Source organism: Podarcis filfolensis (genome assembly GCF_964270895.1).
Source record: "Podarcis filfolensis genome assembly, chromosome: 3".
NCBI lineage: Eukaryota > Metazoa > Chordata > Lepidosauria > Squamata > Lacertidae > Podarcis > Podarcis filfolensis.
Window position 1 is genome coordinate 29685131 of NC_139606.1, and position 21451 is coordinate 29706581.

At 40.9% G+C, this 21451-nt stretch overlaps 1 protein-coding gene across 12 annotated transcripts in view; it reads right to left on the reverse strand.

Annotated features, from left to right (window-relative positions):
- The window catches only part of KIDINS220 (kinase D interacting substrate 220), a 61460-nt gene that overhangs the window by 32699 nt on the left and 7310 nt on the right, over window positions 1–21451 (reverse strand). For all 12 annotated transcript variants that reach the window (XR_014546462.1, XM_083606954.1, XM_083606955.1 and 9 more), the window contains exons 2-18: window positions 17719–17855; window positions 16194–16292; window positions 15664–15762; window positions 14928–15026; window positions 12543–12644; window positions 10982–11080; window positions 10080–10277; window positions 9614–9712; window positions 7693–7791; window positions 5849–5947; window positions 5277–5454; window positions 4115–4279; window positions 3608–3787; window positions 2745–2910; window positions 1701–1852; window positions 636–925; window positions 147–287 (exon numbers count right to left, since the gene is read on the reverse strand). Coding sequence is in view for 11 of the 12 variants with exons in the window: in XM_083606954.1 (XP_083463080.1) it covers window positions 147–287; window positions 636–925; window positions 1701–1852; window positions 2745–2910; window positions 3608–3787; window positions 4115–4279; window positions 5277–5454; window positions 5849–5947; window positions 7693–7791; window positions 9614–9712; window positions 10080–10277; window positions 10982–11080; window positions 12543–12644; window positions 14928–15026; window positions 15664–15762; window positions 16194–16292; window positions 17719–17826 (2373 nt within the window). In the remaining variant the exon portion in view is untranslated. The remainder of the gene's footprint in view (window positions 1–146; window positions 288–635; window positions 926–1700; window positions 1853–2744; window positions 2911–3607; window positions 3788–4114; window positions 4280–5276; window positions 5455–5848; window positions 5948–7692; window positions 7792–9613; window positions 9713–10079; window positions 10278–10981; window positions 11081–12542; window positions 12645–14927; window positions 15027–15663; window positions 15763–16193; window positions 16293–17718; window positions 17856–21451) is intronic.

The following is a 21451-nucleotide window of genomic DNA, read 5'->3' on the forward strand; positions in this document are numbered from 1 at the left end:
TTTTGGTAAGATTTAGTCACAACTACTCAGTCTGGATTGAAACCAAATATAAAGGAAATCTTATTCTCATATACTTGACTGATTTCAGAACACTCAAAGTGTTTGATTGCCCAAGAGCACTCAAAGGTAAAATAGTAGTTACTTACTGTGTCAAGCATCTGTAAAACTTTGTCCTGCTCGCATGCATCCAATCCATCAATAATTACCGCAAGCCTGGTTTGATTCTGAGTAAAGCTATCAATGGTTTTTGCCATCTTTGCCATCAGTTCCACTTCACATTTAAGAACCTATCAAAATAAAAGTAGTGTTAAAACGGCAGTGTTACCATCCTCCAACACGAATCTCATTGAAATGACACATTTTGCTTTCACTGTTTAAAACAGTGAACCCCTTTTGCACAAATGTATTCCTTAGGTTCACTGGGAATTAAATATAAATCAAGGCTGCTTAGAGGTTTTATTTACAATTAAGTAGTGTACAAATTCTATTGAATAAAAAAGACAGAAATGTTCAATGATATAACTGATAAAGTGCTTTATTCTCATGACTCCCCACCTTTTAAATTTCAAGTTAAACAAGCATCATACAATTCAAAGCACCTGCCACAGTTTTTATGACAATATAATAATACTTACTTTCATAAACCCCTCACTTTTCAGCTTGTGTAGCTTTGAAGCAGCACTATGAAGCCGTTTTCTCTGTGAGTTCAAGACTGAGTCCATCACTCGCCACCACGTGCGACAGTTCAAGATGAAGCCCAAACCCACAACACATAGAAATGATATCAGAATAGCATTCACTGTCATGTTTTCAGGATTCACTTTAAAATAAGCTAGAAGAATGATCCCGGCAACAATGCAGCTCAGAATGAAAAGGAAAATAACGAAGGATGGGAGGCAACAAGTTTTCTTCCATTTCTTTTTACCTATGAAACAAACCAACAACTGCTAAGCACTTTTCTACGTTCAGCAGGAAACTCAAGTACCACCACCAAAATTTAACAGTCTGATATTTTAAAACTGAGATGAAATTAGAAGAACAGCAGCTATAGGAGGTTTTTAAGCAGAACCTGTCATCGAGGCTTTAGTTGAGATTCCTGCATCGCAGGGCGAGGATCCCAACTCTATGATTCCATGATATTCTTGAAAAATATTAACATGAGGTCCCTTTACTTTCCCCCATGGCTTCAAAATGAGTTAGGTGCACAAGTTTCAGAAATCCTTGTCCACAGGTGAAGAACTTGTGGCCCTCCAGATGTTTTTGGCCAACACCTCCCATCGTCCCGATCTACTAGCCATGCTAGCTAGGGCTGGTGGGAGCTAGCTAGCATCCAACAACACTTCTATCTCAGCTGTTATATAAACTACACACAGAGGATCGTTATGAGGCCAGGATAAAAGAGCAAAAGTAATACCTCTCTCCCAAGAAAAAATACAGATCCAAAGAAGATCCTCAGGATTTTACAGATCTTTGGAGAGCTCCCCATTATGTGTTATTCTTTCCACAACTGCTAAGTTTCAAACATTTTTATACCATGAGGATATCTAGCTTCTTCCATTTATTATACGCTTCCTAAATGTTTCAGGGAAAATATATTTGCAAAGCAGATGCATTTTTCCATTGTTACAACAGAAATGGAGAAAAGCAGTGATTTGGTATAATAATAATAATAATAATAATAATAATAATAATAATAATACCTTGAGTATCTTCAGTCTTGAATACTCGGAAAAGACGTGTTGCTAAGAAACCAAATTCCCTCTCGCAGGCATCTGAGAGTGTGGCAATCATTTCAGCCATTGAAGTTTCTCCGCCAACACTGGATAGCCTATTGTAATCTGTAAATAAAAATCTGAACACAAATACATGAAACAGTTTGATTGCTACTGGCTGATAGAATAAGCTTTTTTTCTGTCATTAAGATACACATCTTTAAACTGCTGGGCTGCTTTTAATACAGTAAACTTCTGCATTTTTATTTGCCACTCCTCCCCTGCTTTTAAAAAACATGCAATGATAGTTCTTAACTCCTACACACTTCTAACAATGTAATACGGGAATTATTTCAACCAAGTGCTTAATCAGGACTCCGGGGTTTAGAGTAGACTCACTAAAATTAATGGGCCTAGATTAGTCATGTTCATTACATTAAATTGGTTTACAATGAGTAGGTCTACTGCTGGCTGCAACCCCAGATATGTCACAAAGGCATGTCACTCCATGCAGAATTGCAGCCTTAGAGAAAACCCAACAAAGTGTTAGTAGCTGTATTTTGATGAAGAGCTTCCTAGCACGCATAGGAAAATATTCTGCAGTTTTACTGGCGAGTTTGCCAGTGATCCCAACAATATTTCTCTCTGTTGCTGCAAGACAAGATCTCAAGGAACCAACCCAGTTAGACATTTAAAAATCCAAATACAGGCAGGCAGACACACACAGGATGACAACATCTACACAGCGTTGCCACCTGAGGAAAATTCAAAATTCAGTTCCAAGAGATTGTAGCGCAATAGAATGTTGAAAAGAGAATGTTTCCTATTTCTATGCTGTGTGGACAGTCCTACACAGGTAAGTGGCTGCACAGTCAATCTAATTAGAGTATCGGCTAAAGATCCCAGCTCAGTTGATCTCCATGAAACTTGGTCTCAGATGAGCATTCGACTATCAGACTTTTGTCTTTTTTAAAGCAGATGCTCTCTGATGTGATTCACAACTAGAAGAACAAGATGTGAGATTATACTAACCTTACAGGTAAGGCTTTAGTTGTTTGCTCTGGCAGCTCAGGTGGGTTCACAAACATAAGTTTAAGAAGCAACTCCATGTAGCCAATATGTCTTGCCAACCTTGTACTTAACACCCATGCCCAATTCCAGTTCTCTCCTTCTCTTCGGCTCCCAAAGTATATCACAGCTAGAAGAAGACGTTTTACAAATACCCTCAATGTTAATAGCAGTTATGGGCTTTAAACAGGAAACCAAACCACAAACCCTTTTGACACCAATCACATTTTAACTTTTGTCATTGCTATATATTTTATTTATATGATAGTTATCAACTATTTTCATTTAGTTCCACAGCGTATTTCTGGATAAAGCATGACAAAAGCAGTCATAAGAAAATCCTAATTCTTAAGTTATGTAAACACCCATTTTTTTTCCTGAGCTTCTTCTGAAGAATATGATGCTGCAGACCCCAATGTTATTTCCCATTTAAAAGCTAGAAGCAATAACACCCAACTTTTCACAGGTGGGGTGAAAATTTGGGACATGCAAATTTTGGTGCATGCATATTTCTTTAAATCATTGTCATTGATAACGTCGTGGAACAGTAATTAATAATCTTCAAAATTAATGGAACATTGCATTTCTGGAGCCAAAAGACAGGTACTGGCCTCCTTCTCAATTTAACAAATATTTGAAACCTGAGAATTGTAAATATTTAGCTACCCTTATTTTTGTGATAGTGTACTTGAATACATCATATATTGAAAATCCACGTTTCACAATTTAGTTCAACATCCAAACAGTTTCATTTCGTGGACTAAATTTCAGCTTAATTCTGGGCACATAATAGGTTGTAATTACCGGTAATTCAATTTAAGACTTACTAAAAAATACATATAGCAGTGCCAGCAAGCTCAATGCCACTGCTATTCCAAGTTTTGCATCCAAAGTGAATGAAAGCAGTAAACCAACACCACCACACAACAAAAGTGTAAGGACAACAATCAGCCAGGAAAATTGGAACAAAGGTTCAATCTGCTGCCCAGCAAAAGTTTTCATTTCATCTAAAAAAAGAGAAAAGAAAATAATTAATCAAAAGGTAATTCCAGAGGCGGTTCTCTGTATGGCTACAATTGCTCCCTTGCAGAACAATCTACCATTTTTAAATAAATAAATTACTTTTCCATTAGAAAGCATGATAAGGAAGGGGTAACTAAGAGGAAGGGATGGGGGGGATTAGATTCCGTTTGCACTTTGAGGCAAGCCTACCCAATACACATCCTGCAACAAGACAATAACTGAAACATAGCCATCCTTAACCATTCTAACCTCTCCAAATTTCGCAGTGTAGATCTTTCGTATAAAAAAGCATAAACTGGAGTAATTCTTACCTTCAAGTTTCTTGAGCAGAAAAGATTTCCCACTCCCCCATTGGGCATACAGCCCAACACAGATGGGAGGCTGCATAGTTGGCTCACTAAGAATGTCGGCTAGTGCACTGCTATAAAGATCATAACCCAGCATATCTCCATCAGATTCTGTCGGAGATAAGTGTCCTGCAAAACCAAACAGGCTTCATAGAGTAAATTAGTTATGCACGTAAGTATTTAGCTTTTCATACATTGGCAAATCATGACCAGCATGCTTAAAGCAACTTAAAATAAACCACTCACTCTTGAAAAGAAACCCTCGCTTCTTTTCATAGTCCCACATAAAATTAACACATTTATTTTCTTTTTGCATGCTGTTACCTGAGAGATGATTTTGATGCAGTGAGAGCAGCACTGCAGGAATGTCCAAACACACACACACAAGTTGCAGAGCGGTCAAACAAGAGTATATTGTCACAGAAAAAGGCACACACATCACACCCCTCTTTTGCTGTGTGTGTGCCAAAATAACTGCAGAAAATGCACATGCACACAGAAGAGAGGAGCAGTGCGATAAGAAAAGATTGCCACAGCAAGCTACACACACATTAAGGAAGAAGCGGTGGTTCTGGAAGACACACTATTTGCATACAGATTGTCCCAGGAAAACAAAACACAGAGAGAGAGAGAGAGAGAGAGAGAACAGGGGAGCACCCACTGCAAGGTACCACAGATAAGGGGAAGGGTCCCCCCAAAAAATGAGCAAGCAGGCTGCTAGAACAACAGTCAAAACAAGCCTCCCTTAGACAAACATGAAAAGAACTTCAATATCTTTTCAGTGTGGCCTGTCTTTATGTAACTTCTAATTTTCTTCATTCCAGGCTACCCTCTCTCCTGAGTGTTGGCTGAATTAAGTTGCTTGGTCGGGAAAGGTGACCGGAGGGGGGGCGGAAGGTTTCTTCTTTGCTCCAGGAGCAGCTGTCTTCTCTTCATAGGCTTGTGGAGCTAAAGGGGAGGCTGTGCTGAGGAGGGATAGGTGAACGGGTGGAGAAGGCCGGCTATGTTAGGGGTAGAGTCAGAGAGACCCCCCTCTGCTTGCGAGCAACGGTCCTCACTTGACGCCTTGGTCACCTCCTTGCAGCTTGGAAGCTGGCAGATTAAGAAGAAAATGCACAATACTTACGAGCTCCAAATATCTGAGTTAAAATGCTTTTCTGGTGGCTACAGTCAATGTTGTAAGGCGTCTCTCCAGCTTTATTGGGCCTGTAAAGCAGTCTACCGTCTTTAGGATTTCTTAAAAGCAGTTCTGCAAGCCTACGGCTTCTCCCACGAATAGCAATATGAAGTGGGGTGTCTCCTTTCTGTAAGAATAGCAAAAGAGAATGGGTGAAGACGTAGCTATTGTGGAGTAGATCACCTACTTACTCAAAAGCTGCCCTGACAAGTTCCCTTCACTGCCATCCCTTATCCCCCTAGAATAGGACCTTCCCTTAGTTTTCTCTCTCTCTAAATAACCCGTCTCTTCACTTTGCAAATTTTGTTTCTGTAAAAGAAAAATCCAGGGTTAGGGTTTATTTTACTGAATCATTCTGACAGGTCCTTCTTCTTTACAAACATGTGTAAAATCAGGTATCTACCTCAATATCATTTTCAACTGCCTTCATTTAATAGAGGACAATGTGCCCTAAACAGTTTGGTTAAAGCATTAAGGACAATAAATTAAAATAAATACAGTGGTTATCAACTGGAGTTTACCTTGTCTACAGCAGAAACTTTAGCTCCTTTGTCAAGCAGAAGCTCAACTATTTCAATATTTCTCATCTTGGTGGCCTTTATAAGAGGTGTTTCTCCATCCTAAAAGCAAAAGTAAAATGGTATTTTGTGAATGCCTTCAAAATAGACAGGCACAACAGGCCTTCTGGCAGCAATGAATTTTGAATTCTGGAACACCTGCATATTTTATGGCAAAAAAAAATTAAGTACCCACCTCCAGCCTAGAAGTTTGAGGTAATTTTAACTGTAACACAATTTTTTGTTTGCCCTTGGAGTCAAAACTGGTAGCCCAGGTTGTTGTTTTTCAAGGCAGATACTCAGTATTACATAATGAAGTTCAGTTATTCCTCAATACATTTACAGAGCAATCTTAACTAGAGGAAACTGGTGTAACTTGGCTTGGCATAACTTATACCAGCATAAAGGTAAAGGTAAAGGGACCCCTGACCATTAGGTCCAGTCATGACCGATTCTGGGGTTGCGGCGCTCATCTCGCTTTATTGGCCAAGGGAGCTGGCAGACAGCTTCAGGGTCACGTGGCCAGCATGACTAAGCCGCTTCTGGCGAACCAGAGCAGAACATGGAAACGCCTTTTACCTTCCCGCCGGAGCGGTACCTATTTATCTACTTGCACTTTGACGTGCTTTCGAACTGCTAGGTTGGCAGGAGCAGGGACTGAGCAACAGGAGCACACCCCGTCGCGGGGATTCGAACCGCCAACCTTCTGATCGGCAAGCCCTAGGCTCTGTGGTTTAACCCACAGCGCCACCCGCATCATACATTACAACTATTCTAAATGCTGTTTGGAAGTCTCTGCAAGGGTCTAGGCCCCAGGTTGTGAGGACTGGGCCCTAAGTTGCATGACCAATCTGAACAGAACTTGGAATAGGTTTAAGTCTCTCCTTTGCTGGGTCCAGTCCCACCCCTTTTGGGAGAGATTATGCTGGTGTAAGTAATGCAGGCTTAAATTCTGCTGGCTGAGCCCTGGCCAAGCTGGGATGAGGGATTTATTCCAGCATAGCTCTGGCTGAGCCTCTGGTGATCCAAGAAAGCCCAAGATCCTCTAACTCCAAGCTATCTTATCCCAGCAGATATTGGATTTGGATTGTGCTGTTAAGCATTCCCTTGAACACAAATTTGGTGTGGTATTTTCCCCATGCTATGAATTACAGTGGTACCTCGGGTTAAGAACTTAATTCATTCTGGAGGTCCGTTCTTAACCTGAAGCACCACTTTAGCTAATGGGGCCTCCCACTGCCGCCATGCCACCGCTGCACAATTTCTGTTCTCATCCTGAAGCAAAGTTCTTAACCCGAGGTACTATTTCTGGGTTAGTAGAGTCTGTAACCTGAAGCGTCTGTAACCTGAAGCGTCTGTAACCCGAGGTACCAATGTATTTCCTTTGTTGACGTTCTAATTTGCAATGGTAGTTATTGCTAATTAATACAAAGTAAAGCGTTTCTCATTAAACTTATTTATGGGAGGAAAGCATCTCAGAAGGAAAATTAGCTTAAGTATGTGCATATAGCCTCCACTCAAAATGCATTTCAGTTAAGATATTGATTTTCTATTTTTTTAAAGGCGATGGGAAATGCTGGTGATATATTTTTTAATGTGCTCCTCAGGCTTTCTGAATATAGTTTTAAAAGCACAGAAGAGCAAATATGAACAAACTAGAATTGTACTCAACTATTCTCTCCTCACATTTGGTGTAGACAACATTTTTAACAAAAATGCCATATTCAGCAACACAGAGAAGAGCGAAAAAGCATTGTTGCAAAATAAACCATATCTCGAAGATCAAAGTCATTACATGATATATTTACCTTTGTACATATTTCAGTGTCTGGGTTGCACTGCAAGATATCTCTAACCATGGTAGCATTTCCTTTTTCAACAGCCCAGTATAAAGCAGTTTTATTATCCTACAAATAAACAACATATTTGAAAAGCACTTTAAATGCAGTCAAACTAACTTCACAAACCACGTATTATGCAGGTTATATTCAACACTATATAGCAAAGTGATAAAATTCAGAATGGAAAAAGGAAACTGACATTGGGTGTTTTTTAAAAAAATGTAATGTAAGTTACATATCAGTGTTTGGCTAAAATTAGGATTATAGTATTTCAAAAAAGTTCTTCAACACATGGCATTCAGAAACCACTTCACAAAAAGCTGGCATACACAATATATTTAATTGAAAGGGATGGAGAATCTTCTCTAAACACTATATTACAACCAAATCTAGAAATCTAGGGTGTGCCTTGGAAAGAAGAAGAATCTTCTGCTGGTATTTGCTTTTAGGAATGGTACTGGATGTATAATGAATTGCATGAGATTTCCGTATTTATTTATTTTTTCAAAAAGTAGCTCAGCGTCATCATATCAACAAAGCAACTACAATGTGTACTGCATCACCTCTGAACTGTAGCTTCAGGAAACTCCTTGCAACAGATATACTTAAGAAATACTTTTACTATAGTGAAAAGCTGAAATATTCTGATTTCACAGTCCAGCCTGACAGTTAATTATGTACTCAGCATCAGCTGCTGTTCTGATCCACCGACAAATAGCAGCTACTGTCAGAAGCTGTCCTGAGCACCTGTCATTTTGCAGGCTTCCGAGCTCTCGATTCGATCCCCTTTCCATGACTAAAAGCAACAGCAGATTTTTGGTTAACCTGTTTATATAAAGATGCTAGGCAAGTGCTTCGTGACTCACTGAATTAGACTCACTAGCAAGTGGCTTGAGAGCAGTACATGTGAAAAGGATCTAGGAGTCCTGGTTGACCACAAACTTGACATGAGCCAACAGTGTGATGCGGCAGCTAAAAAAGCCAATGCAATTCTGGGCTGCATCAACAGGAGTATAGCATCTAGATCAAGGAAGTAATAGCGCCACTGTATTCTGCTCTGGTCAGACCTCACCTGGAGTACTGTGTCCAGTTCTGGGCACCACAGTTCAAGAAGGACACTGACAAACTGGAACGTGTCCAGAGGAGGGCAACCAAAATGGTCAAAGGCCTGGAAACGATGCCTTATGAGGAACGGCTAAGGGAGCTGGGCATGTTTAGCCTGGAGAAGAGGAGGTTAAGGGGTGATATGATAGCCATGTTCAAATATATAAAAGAATGTCACATAGAGGAGGGAGAAAGGTTGTTTTCTGCTGCTCCAGAGAAGCGGACACGGAGCAATGGTTCCAAACTACAAGAAAGAAGATTCCACCTAAACATTAGGAAGAACTTCCTGACAGTAAGAGCTGTTCGACAGTGGAATTTGCTGCCAAGGAGTGTGGTGGAGTCTCCTTCTTTGGAGGTCTTTAAGCAGAGGCTTGACAACCATACGTCAGGAGTGCTCTGATGGTGTTTCCTGCTTGGCAGGGGGTTGGACTCGATGGCCCTTGTGGTCTCTTCCAACTCTATGATTCTAAGTGCCTAAAACTAAGCTGGATGCAATGCTCCCAAGGAGCAGAATAGGGCATGGATGTTCTTTATGATCAAAACAAATATACCTACTTTATACATAACTTAAGAGACAGTAAGTATAGAATGCCAAGGAACAAAATGTTTGTCTTTATGTGTCGTGTTAAAGTGCACAGTTCTTTCCAGTTGCAAATACAGTAGGAAATCAAGTGTTTTTCAAGATGCCATCTAGAAATGTGCTTTCTGTCTCTGAGGAATGCTTTTGGAAATGATATATTACAAGAGCATTTTCAAAATCCTGAACTCACACAGAATTACTTACCTGCCCTCTAATGTCTATATCTGCATACTTATGAAGCAAGGCTCTCACAATTTCAACATGACCACCTCGGACAGCCCCAATCAGCACAGTATCTCCACTCTGCAATGAGGACAGAACACAGTCAAATGTCTTAAAGCACTTCCAAAATAGAAGAAGAGGAGTTTGGATTTGATATCCTGCCTTTCACTCCCTTTAAGGAGTCTCAAAGTGGCTAACATTCTCCTTTCCCTTCCTCCCCCACAACAAACACTCTGTGAGGTGAGTGGGGCTGAGAGACTTCAAAGAAGTGTGACTGGCCCAAGGTCACCCAGCAGCTGCATGTGGAGGAGCGGAGACCCGAACCCGGTTCCCCAGATTACGAGACTACCGCTCTTAACCACTACACCACACTAGCTTTTTATACTTTGTTATAAGCATTAAAAAACATAATGAATGTATATAGACACATTATCAAACCCTTACTTACCCTGTCAGGAATATTCACGTAGGTTCCTGCATCTAAGAGGTCCTGCACAATTTCAGTATGTCCCTCCTTTGCGGCAATCATCAAAGCTGTGTTTCCATCTTTATCTGTTAAGTTGACATTTGGATTCCTTTTCAGGATTTCTTTTACTGAATCTGTGAAACCACCTTTTACTGCTACTATAAGTGCAGTCATGGAATTCTGGAGAGGGGAAGAGATAGAAAACACACAATATATTAGTGGCAGTTGAGACTAACTGGTCAATACAGGAGGAGATTTTTTTCTCCGCTTCTGAAGTTCATCTTATTTCAGTAGCATTAACTTCAAACACACCATTACATTCCACTATTACTTTTACGCCAAAAGCAATTCTACATTTTCAGGTAACAGCAACAAGGGAAAATCCCCCAGAAAATCTGCACCCCAGATTTTATATTCACAGACCTTAGAATCCAATACAATAGGTTTCTTTCAAGCCCAATAGCAGCACAACAAATGGGTTTCTGGCATGGGCAACACAGCTCAGGAGATAATGGTTAATTATTTTCTCCTCAACTATGACTCCTTCCTGAAATTGCAAAATAATAGCTAATGAAAGTCTTTTTAAAATCCTAACTGTATGGTTTGAGAATTTACTGTGATTGTCAGAGCTGTAGAGGAAAATGTCTCCACATCACAATTAAGCCTGAAGAAAGCCCTCAGTTGGGCAGGAGAAGGATGGTATGGTCATCAGGGTAGTCCTCAGTGGGCACATGTGTGTGTTCGGATTCCAGGCTGGCAACTCCAGCACTAAACCATCTGGACTAACAAACACCATGATCCCATCTTCTTTAAACACTATCTACTGCTTTATTATTAGAATAATATTTAGACTAATCAGATCCCATTTTTTTTTAAGTACTCACAGCTCCTTCTTGATCAACATCCGCTCCCATATGCAGCAAATACTTCACACATTCCAGATGACCTTTTCTTGCAGCCCAGATCAGCGGAGTAGTACCATACTGTAGAATATATTTTGAACATATGAGACACATTCCAGCTTTGTTTTGAAAGCAGAACAACTCCCTCAGTTTGTGAGTGGGCAGGAGAAGAAAGGCGTCAAGTAAGTAGGTAGAATTTCAAGCGGAAGACATGAAAATAACATTTTAGGATAATGCCAGAACATAACAGAAGACCTCGCTAATACAGAAATGTGAAAAGGAAGGTAAAAGAGTTACTAAGTTGGCAACATTCCCAAAGTGATGCAGGGAGACAGATCAATGGTAAGGGGGGAAAGGCAAAGTATAGGTATGGTAGAGCTGAGAAGTGCTATTGGCATATATTGTGGACTCAAGAGTGAGGTAAAATCACAGCTAATTCAATAATCATACGTGGTCAAAGAGATGGTGGGAATATCATGAAGATTATATAGTACACCTAGAGGTCAGCATCTACTAGTCCTTAGGAGGCCATAACCAACTGTCTCACTCTAATAACAGTTTACGTACTATCATTGGGCAGAGTTTGGACAACATACAGCCTGTGAGCTCTTGTAAAGAGTCTTAAAAATTATTTCATTTTAGTGACTAGAAAAATTATTTCATTTTAGTGACTAGAACAGTATTCCCCAACCTGGTGCCTTCAAGTTCTTACTAGATTCCAACTCTCATCAGTCCCAGACACCATGACCAATGGTCAGGGACAAGACAAGTTGTAGCCTAAAACCTATGGAGGGCACCAGACTGGAGAAGCCTGCACTAGAGCTGGAATACTGTTGAATGATTGCTCAGAGCACCCCAATGGAAATGTGCATAGGTAAGCATGCATAGGACTTCTGGCAAAGTCGGTTTAATTGAAATTGAAATACTTTATTGTCACTTGTACAACTTGTATACAGTGAGATTGCACAAACACCCCCCACGCAGCTCTCTTAGTCTTAATTCCCCTCGTTTACTGACGCACACCCACCAAACCCGAAAGTCAGTTGCCCTGTTGTTATCTTTTCATTCAGCAGCCTAACAGCCCACAGATAGAAGCTGCTCTTTACCCTGTTGGTGCGACTAATCATGCTTCTATATCTTCTGCCCGAGCGCAGGCGATCAAGTAAGTGCCGGCCAGGGTGTGAATCATCCCTGAGAATTTTCCTCACTCTCCTGAGGCAACGTTCTTCCGCTATTTCATCCAGCGGATTCAGGGGACAGCCCATAATATCTTGTGCTGTATTCACCACCCTCTGTAGGCACTTCCTATCAGTTGATGTCAAACCAGTGTACCACACTTCTAACTAAGTGTGGTACTAACTAACTAACTTAAAAAACTTCTAACTAAGAACATCCTCGTGAATTAAGATGAAGTCTAAACATAAATTCCTCTCAAATCCCATGAAGTGAAACAGAGCTTAGGATACTGTCTTAACATTCTTAACAATTTTAACTTATTATGGTAACGAGGTAAGCTTTTACCGGAAAGAAAGAAAACTCCTACCTTGTCAGAGCAGTTGACCTTGGCTCCATGATGCAGTAAAAGTTGTACTATACGAGAGTGGCCTCGTCCTGCTGCCCAGATTATTGGATAGACACTGTATTGCTTTGAGGAGAAAAGGTTTGAAAGTTGTAAGAATCCCAAGATTTAAAGGGCAACATCAAGCAGCGCCCAATTTGACTTCTCCTTCCCCTTCTCCTCCCCACACCCAACACAGCTCCCTGCAATCTGCAATGGAGGGATGGAGGACCTCTCAGAATAGATTGGGAGGGTGAAGAGAGAGGTAGGGGAAGTCCCACTGTATGAATGGAAGTATGTTCAGGCAAAGCTGGATTTCACCCCAGATACCTGATTCCTATAGAGTGGTACCTCTAGTTACAAATTTAATTTGTTCTGGAGGCCCATTCTTAACCTGAAACTGTTCTTAACTAAAGGCGTGCTTTCGCTAATGGGGCCTCTTGCTGCCGTTGCGCCGCCAGCACATGATTTCCGTTCTCATCCTGGGGCAAAGTTCTCAACTTGAGGTAACTCTTCCAGGTTAGCAGAGTTTGTAACCTGAAGCATTTGTAACCTGAGGCGTTTGTAATTCGAGGTACCACTGTACAAACTTCTGACAAGAATTACAAAAATTCTATACTGCAATACAGTGGTACCTCAGGTTACATACGCTTCAGGTTACAGACTCCAGAAATAGTACCTTGGGTTAAGAACTTTGCTTCAGGATGAGAACAGAAATCGTGCGACGGCGGCAGCAGGAGGCCCCATTAGCTAAAGTGGTGCTTCAGGTTAAGAACAGTTTCAGGTTAAGAACGGACCTCCAGAACGAATTAAGTACTTAACCCGAGGTACCACTGTACTACCTAAATGTTAATAGTGAAAGCTCAAGAAAGCATATAGCATTATAACTCGGCGGATAAAACAACTGAAAAAATAAAGTTATTCTTCTTTTGGAAGGACAAACAGTAAGACCAATTTCAAGCCTGACTGTGATATATACCCAAGAGCCTTGATTGAACCAGGAGACTGATGCATGGAAGCAGGCTGTGGAGAAACAGCTGGAAACAGCTCCAATTCCCACACTCCACTAGCTCTGACACAGCTGTGTTTACACCCAGCCATGCCAGAGAGGATGAGGCTTGGCCTGAAGGTGCTGACTCCCCTGCCTACTGCATCCAACAGCTGGGACAGGGGAGGAAACATCCGCAGAGATAGCAGGACAGGCAGCGGCAGGAACAAAAGGAGCTTTGAGTACTAGCACCACCAACCTCAGAGGCAGCAGAGAAAGCTTAGGCAAGGTAGACTTAATATAAAGGTAAAGGGACCCCTGACCATGAGCTCCAGTCGTGGATGACTCTGGGGTTGTGGCGTTCATCTCGCTTTACTGGCCGAGGGAGCCGGCGTTTGTCTGCAGACAGCTTCTGGGTCATGTGACCAGCATGACTAAGCTGCTTCTGGCAATCCAGAGCAGCGCATGGAAACGCCATTTACCTTCCCGCTGGAGCGGTACCTATTTATCTACTTGCACTCTGACGTGCTTTCGAACTGCTAGGTGGGCAGGAGCAGGGACTGAGCAACGGGAGCTCACCCCGTCGCGGGGATTCGAACCGCCAACCTTCTGATCGGCAAGCCCTAGGCTCTGTGGTTTAACCCACAGCGCCACCCGCATTCCATAGACTTAATATAGGAACTGATTTTTATCTGGTTTTTATCAGACTTAATATAGAAACTGATAAAAAGGAGGAATGTATGTAAAGTAGCAGCATAGCCCTGGACACTTGAGTGTCTCTGAGTGGAGAGAAATGTGTATGTAAAACACAGTGTAGAAATTAAAACTGTAATACTGAGCCTCAAAAGAGGCTGTATATTGAGAAGAGACTCAGAATGCATCTACCAAAGGATTCAGAATCTCAGCAGGTCTCCTCCAAAAAATCTGAATAGACTTGGGACTCTGAAAAGATCCTTACACACTACTGCATCCTGCTTTAAAATAAGACACGGGATTTTGCTTGTGCAGTCAGTACTTAATCTGTATTAGGATAAAAATCAAGGCACCACAGAACTAGCTGAATACATATTTTGGTACAGTTGTTATGTACATCCCATGCCATTTGTTGCATACATACATCAATAGAGATAAATCAGGGTCAATGTTTTATTTTTTTCAAAGTATTTCAGGTGGTTTAAAGGTGCTCCATGCAAAATGTTAAGTTTATACAAATTATCAGTGAGTAGTCCTAGGCCAAAAAACTAAAAGGAGAACTTTAAATTCAACTTCTATTTGCTCAATATGCATCCAAACCACAAGCTAATAATGGCAAATTACTCTACCGCAGAATTCTTCCCCTACTATCCCCACTGCAAATAGAAACAAAGATGGGAAAAACTTACCAGGCCAGTGATGTTGGGGTTTGCTCCCCTTTCAAGAAGCAGTTCAGCTGCTTCAGTACGGCCTTTGTAGCATGCCCACATAAGGGCGTTCCATCCACCCTAACACAGGAAATCAATACATGGACCATTTTAAAATCTATTTTCAGCATTTGCATAAAAGACTATGTTTCACAGTTGTTAGCCCAGTTCTCTGGTGCAAACAACTTGCTACTGAGCAATGAAATCAAGGAGTATTAATCCATCTAAACTACTTTTAGCTGAAAATTTGCTCTAGTTCAGGGGTGTGGAAACGGTGGCCCTCCAGATGTGGCTAGACTCTCAGCAGCACTCCAGACATTGTTGGATTACAACTCCCATCATCCATAAGAATTTCAAAGGTTACCAGAATTTTGATAAATTTTCAAAAGAACAAACTCTGAAGCACCTGGTAGGATGGAGCTATGCTGCTCACCTGACCTCTCTCAGGATGAGTTGCTTCTGCATATTGGGAGGGGGAGCTGGCAGCATGGTCAGCACAGTGCAAATGCCAATCTGCTGTACTTGTTGGCATGTTTACACCACACCAGCCAGAGGGAGGTCTGGCGAGTGGCACAACCCCAGCATGCTGTCGGCTACTAGAAGTACAGATCTATCTGTGCTGCAGCTTAATAAAAAAAAAGGGTCTACACCATTTTGAAGGACTAAAATGTTATTTGTTTATTACACGCCCTTCACCCTAAGGTCCCATATGCCATACCATGTCTCGATGTTCCATGTTCACATTGCAATTAAGTAGCTCTGACACAATGGCAGCATGTCCCTCTTTAGCAGCTGAGATAAGAGCTGTCCAGTTATCCTAAAGTGAGAAAAAGGAAAAATTAACAGTCCAATAGCCAACTAAAACCAGAGATTATGCCAGTTGAAGTGAAGTGACTATACCTTGAAGCAATAGACTTCTTATCCCAGGACAGGGAAGGACAATGTGATGCCCTTGAGATGTTGTAATATAGACTACAACTCCCATCATCTCAGAACATGGCTATGCTGGCTGAGATTGATGGGAACTATAGTTCAGGAACATCTGGAGGGTACCATTTGGGTACCCGATTCATGTGGGGTGCGGCAAGTGATAAAACACACACTCTTGTCTGGACCTGTCGTGCTTACAAGACTCCCAAGTCTAGCACATGAGAGGGATTAACAAGAGAATTGTGTGGTCAAAATAGGACATGCAGCAGGAGGAGAGAATAATACAGCAAGGAATTAGATCACCCATTCAATACTTACTGCATCTTCCAAGTTGCAGTTGGCACCTTTCTTTATCAATTCTTGGACAATTTCTAAGTTGCCTTGCTCAGCCGCTAGCATTAACGGAGTCTGACCATTCTGAAATTAAGCGAAACATGCAATTACATTGTCAGAAACTAATAAATTGTACAGGTGGTCTTACAGGTAGATTCTTATACAAGAATGCTGGTAATGTTTTATACGTTGCTTCACAATGGCACACAAAGTGTAATTTTTAAAGAAACAAACAGAAATTGTAGAACAACTCCTGAAAACATTATTAGAAAGATGGGTCCATTGTTACAAGTTTTAGCAAACTGAAGGGGCACTGTTTACTGCTGCTTAATAAGCATCCTGCACTAATTATTTTCTTGTGTGTGTCCCCCCCCCATATTATACTGTAAATGTCTGTTTCATCCAAAAAGAATTTCTGATCAAACATTCATTTTCATAAAGGATTTTCGTTGTTGTTGCTATACTGCAATAGAACACCACCCCGCCTTGAAATTATGGTGTTCTGATAGGTTTTTAAATCTACTTTTCCATGTGGGCACCTGATGGATTATTGACAAATTCATATGCATCACTTGGTATCTTTCCACCCACTGACAATCAGCTGAACACTGTGAAGTACCTCTACTTAAAAGTAGCATTTATGTGATGTTTGTTTCGCATATCCAAGTCCTCACAGTTGATGATTATAGAGTATGGACTATTGAGCAGCATGATTGCTTTAAATAAATAAAACCATTCTACATGGATTTTGAATTTCCTACAGGAAATAAATTTTGGTACAAAAGTGTACTTTCTGAAAACAAATGGAATGGGAAATAAAATGGATGCGTGTTTAGCCCTAATTATGCTGTTAAAGCGAACAGCATTGAAGAGAGGGAAATGGCTAAGGCTAAAACCCATCAACGGCAGGAATCTTTTTTTTTCCTGTCAAGGGCTACACTTCCCCAAGGATAATCTGCCAGGGGCTGCATGGTGGTAGTTATGTGAAACCAGAGCCAATTATGGGGGAAGCCAGAAACAAAAAGGTGTCCTTAATTAATTAATCCAGAATAATGAAAGCCCTGCTTCAATTTCACCATGGATATCTCGTATTAAAATACCCAATCCTCTGCAGGTCTACTCAGAAGTTAAGTCCACTGGGCTTGATGTGGTTTCTCTCAAATAAGATTACAGAGAGTTTTTTTATTATTATTTCTTTATAGAACAGATCTCTACAGTTACTATGCTGGAAAACAAGTGAAAGCAATTCCTTTCTGACTTAGCAGGCAGCTATACATATGCATCACAGAAACTATCAGAGAGTGGGGGGAAAGATGTCTTTTCTCCAAGTTATACAACTAGGAAAAAAGTAAAGAAACATCAATTTATTTTTATCAAATAAAATTATTTCTCTCCCCCCCCCCCAATTCATACCTCCACATTGTGGAACGACAAAGCAGCATATGTTTATCGATTATAAAAATGTATGTCTACAATATTTATTAAAATATTTATTACAAATTTATCTTACCTCATTCCTCTCATCCACATCTTTGCACTTCTCAAGAAGTGCCTTCAAAGCAGGAACATTTTCTTCTTCTACATATGTCACCAAACTCTGAGACACGAGACTCGCCATCTTTAGCCAAACTCCACAATGCTAGTTATCTATGTTAAAAAGAAAAACAATTTTAATGTATCACATGAGGTTTCTGCACTGAGTGGAACAAAACAATGACTGAAAACCTACTGCAATAAACAATTTCTATTGTGCCAAAATTGTTCCGGGTGCTCCAAACAACAGAGGCAATACAGTCCTCACCCAGAAGATTTTTAAAGTTTTTGTGTACATATGGGGTGGTAAGGAGTAGCCATGTCATCCTGAAGAGACGGAGAAACATGGGCATGAACTAATAGAGAGCAGAAGGGTGGCACAGAAGATTGTCCATGAAAAAGCAGAAAAACAGAGGCTGTGGTGGTTTGTGAAAAGCTTTGCTAAACTTAATACTTAATTATTAGCCTACCATTGTAGAGTTGGCTTCTGGGTGTTCTGTCTGGCACTTATTCCGCTTGAAATAAAACATTTAAAATGCATTTTTAATGCAGAAAGATTTCAACAGAAAATAGATTGGTAGCTGTTGTTTAACTGAATTACTAAATGTTTAGTCATCTATTTGGTACAAGCTTTACAGCTAGGAGCCAAAGAACATCTGATGCGAGAGACTTCAAGTTCAAAGCAACCACTGGGAGCTCCAACTGCCATCAGGGCAGATGAGCTGGGCTGCTTAAACCTTATCCAGGGCAGTACTGATTTAAATTGGGAAATCACCTTAAAATGGAACTTAGTCAATGGGACCTACCATAAAATGTTGCAGTGCAAAACATTCCTATTCAGGTTTCCCTGGACTCTACATCCTCTCTTTGCCACCTCCCCACCCTGTTTTCCTTTCCCCCCTCTCCTTCTGCTCAGTCTGGATTCTGTACCCACTGAGTCCTCAATGGTTCCCCACCTTACACTTTTCCCACCAATATCTTTTATATTCCTGTAAATAATCCTGTAGTTCTCCCAAGCCTTCCAATACCTCCCTCTTTTGCATGTTTCAGCTACACTGGGATCAGTACCCAGAATGAGTTCCAAGCGAGGACCTGCAAAACAATGATGCAGCCTATCCATGGCGTGAATCAGTAACCTCCCGTTGTAGCTCAGGAGGCTGAAAAAACAAAAGCTAGCACCAAATGCAGCAATCTCTGCTCTTACCTGGGTCCTACTTCATATATATTTCCCACTCCCATTTTTTGAATATTTTAAAGTGAAACTGGTCTGCATTCAAGTTAAAGGAATCAAACTTTTCCGCATGCAGCTGAGTTGCTTGATTTAGCCTGGAAGGAGGTCACAGGGGGCAATTTACTGCAACCTGAGAAGTGTGTGTGTTCATGCATGGCATGTGCATATGAACAGGAATCTAAACCAGTCTCAGCCCTACATCATCGGCAATATTAACTATGGACCACACTGCAGAGTTTCTGTAAACTACTGTCAACAAGGCTGCAATAAGGGTATAATAATGAACTGCACTGAAACATTATACTACTCTCTTGGCTACTCTGGGATATTTAAAATAAACTATTCTAGAAGACAAGCTTAAGTGAGCTACCTGAAATCAAATGAATGTCTCCAACTGTACCATTATTAGCAAAGTAAAAAAAATAATACATGGACTACAATTCTGCTAACATTCTACAACTACAGAAGGAAAAGCACAGATGATCAAATTTGGGGAGAAACTGATTTTTATAACAAACTGAAATAACCAGTTTTCAGGGCAATGTTGAACTATGCATATTACACCATACAGATTACAGAGGTATGTTACTTTCTTAGTTTTCCTACTTTAAAAGCAGCATCAAAACCACTGCTGACTGAAGTTAATATAAACCCAGGATCTCTGACCTGCCATCTTACCTGTTTAAGATTACTAATTGCTGTAAACTTATATGAGCCTGTTCTGTATTTATTTATTCATGGTTGCAAGCCTCACATTTGCAAGCAAAGTAGAAACCTAGGAGAGAATGGCCGTTTGGAGCTATGGAGGTAATTTGTCTAATAAAATTGGCAGTGCATTAGAGACATAATCATAAAAGTAGGAAATTTGCTGAAAAGAACTATAATTTATATTACAAATTATTTTGAGGTAAATTTTTGATTAGTAACTTGGTTTGTAAAATAATTTATTCCATCTGCAATTTCTGTCATGCACGTAACTTACAACAACTATAAAAAAATTAACACACCTTCCCCAGAATACAATGGATCTTCCTACATGACATCTATCGGGTCATATATTCTCAGTTATCCAGTATGCACATAACAGTTGAGATGAGCAGCAATAACTAACTTCCACAACTAGGTCAGGTCCCTCTATTCTGTGTCCTACCACACCCAAGCAGGGGACGCGGGTGGCGCTGTGGGTAAAACCTCAGTGCCTAGGACTTGCCAATCGTATGGTCGGCGGCTCGAATCCCCGCGGAGGGGTGAGCTCCCATCGTTCGGTCCCAGCTCCTGCCCACCTAGCAGTTCGAAAGCACCCCTAAGTGCAAGTAGATAAATAGGTACCGCTTTCTAGCGGGAAGGTAAACGGCGTTTCCGTGTGCTGCGCTGGTGCTGGCTCGCGAGAGCAGCTTCATCACGCTGGCCACGTGACCCGGAAGTGTCTCCGGACAGCGCTGGCCCCCGGCCTCTTAAGTGAGATGGGCACACAACCCTAGAGTCGGACACGACTGGCCCGTATGGGCAGGGGTACCTTTACCTTTACCACACCCAAGCACAACCAGGCACCATACAAATTTTTACACAACAATTTGAGAGATAAATCATATATTTCATCTGAAATTGTCAGTAAAAACTGGATTCACAGCCCTTGAAAAGCACTGGCTCCTTCTTACAAAGCTGCTACCTACTGCTTTGAAAACATTTCTAGCTATCCTAAACAGAGCAGAAAACATCACGTAATTTCACCAATTTTGCACTCCTGTTCAGATTGGATACCTGGGTCAACTTTCCCCTAATTACACTACCAAGCCTTGATTTGAATGTGGTTTCTGGAAGCTTGCTACCTACGCTTCCAGCATATACAGTGCTTAAAAGTAAGACGCAATTGCTGCTTTGCTATAAATGCATTTTGCACATTTCAAACTCCTGTGATAACTTAGCTGCTGAGTCGGCAAAGAACTCTCTTTAATGTCACTTGCTTTACTCTGTGACTTCAATATAAACTGCAAGCGACTGATGCTACAGTAATGTGGAAATAATGTTTCATTCAACAGTCTGTTAGGATAGATAGTCCCGTTCCCCCCCCCCCCCCCGGAAAAAAAAAGTCGCTTAAGGGCACATCAAATGTGGTGCATATGTAAGAGACTGATGTGTGCACCCTGTGGGGTTTTATCAGCCATACATGTTGCCATCTGTAAAGAAACAAGGAGCTAAGGTTGACAACACATCTTACTGATTTTATACATAAAAAATTTTTCCTTCCAGTAGCACCTTAAAGACCAATTAAGTTAGTTCTTGGTATGAGCTTTCGTGTGCATGCACACTTCTTCAGATACACTTCTTCAGATACACTGCACACGAAAGCTCATACCAAGAACTAACTTAGTTGGTCTTTAAGGTGCTACTGGAAGGAAAAAAATTTTTTTGTTTTGACTATGGCAGACCAACACGGCTACCTATCTGTAACTGATTTTATACATGTGAGTAAAAGCAT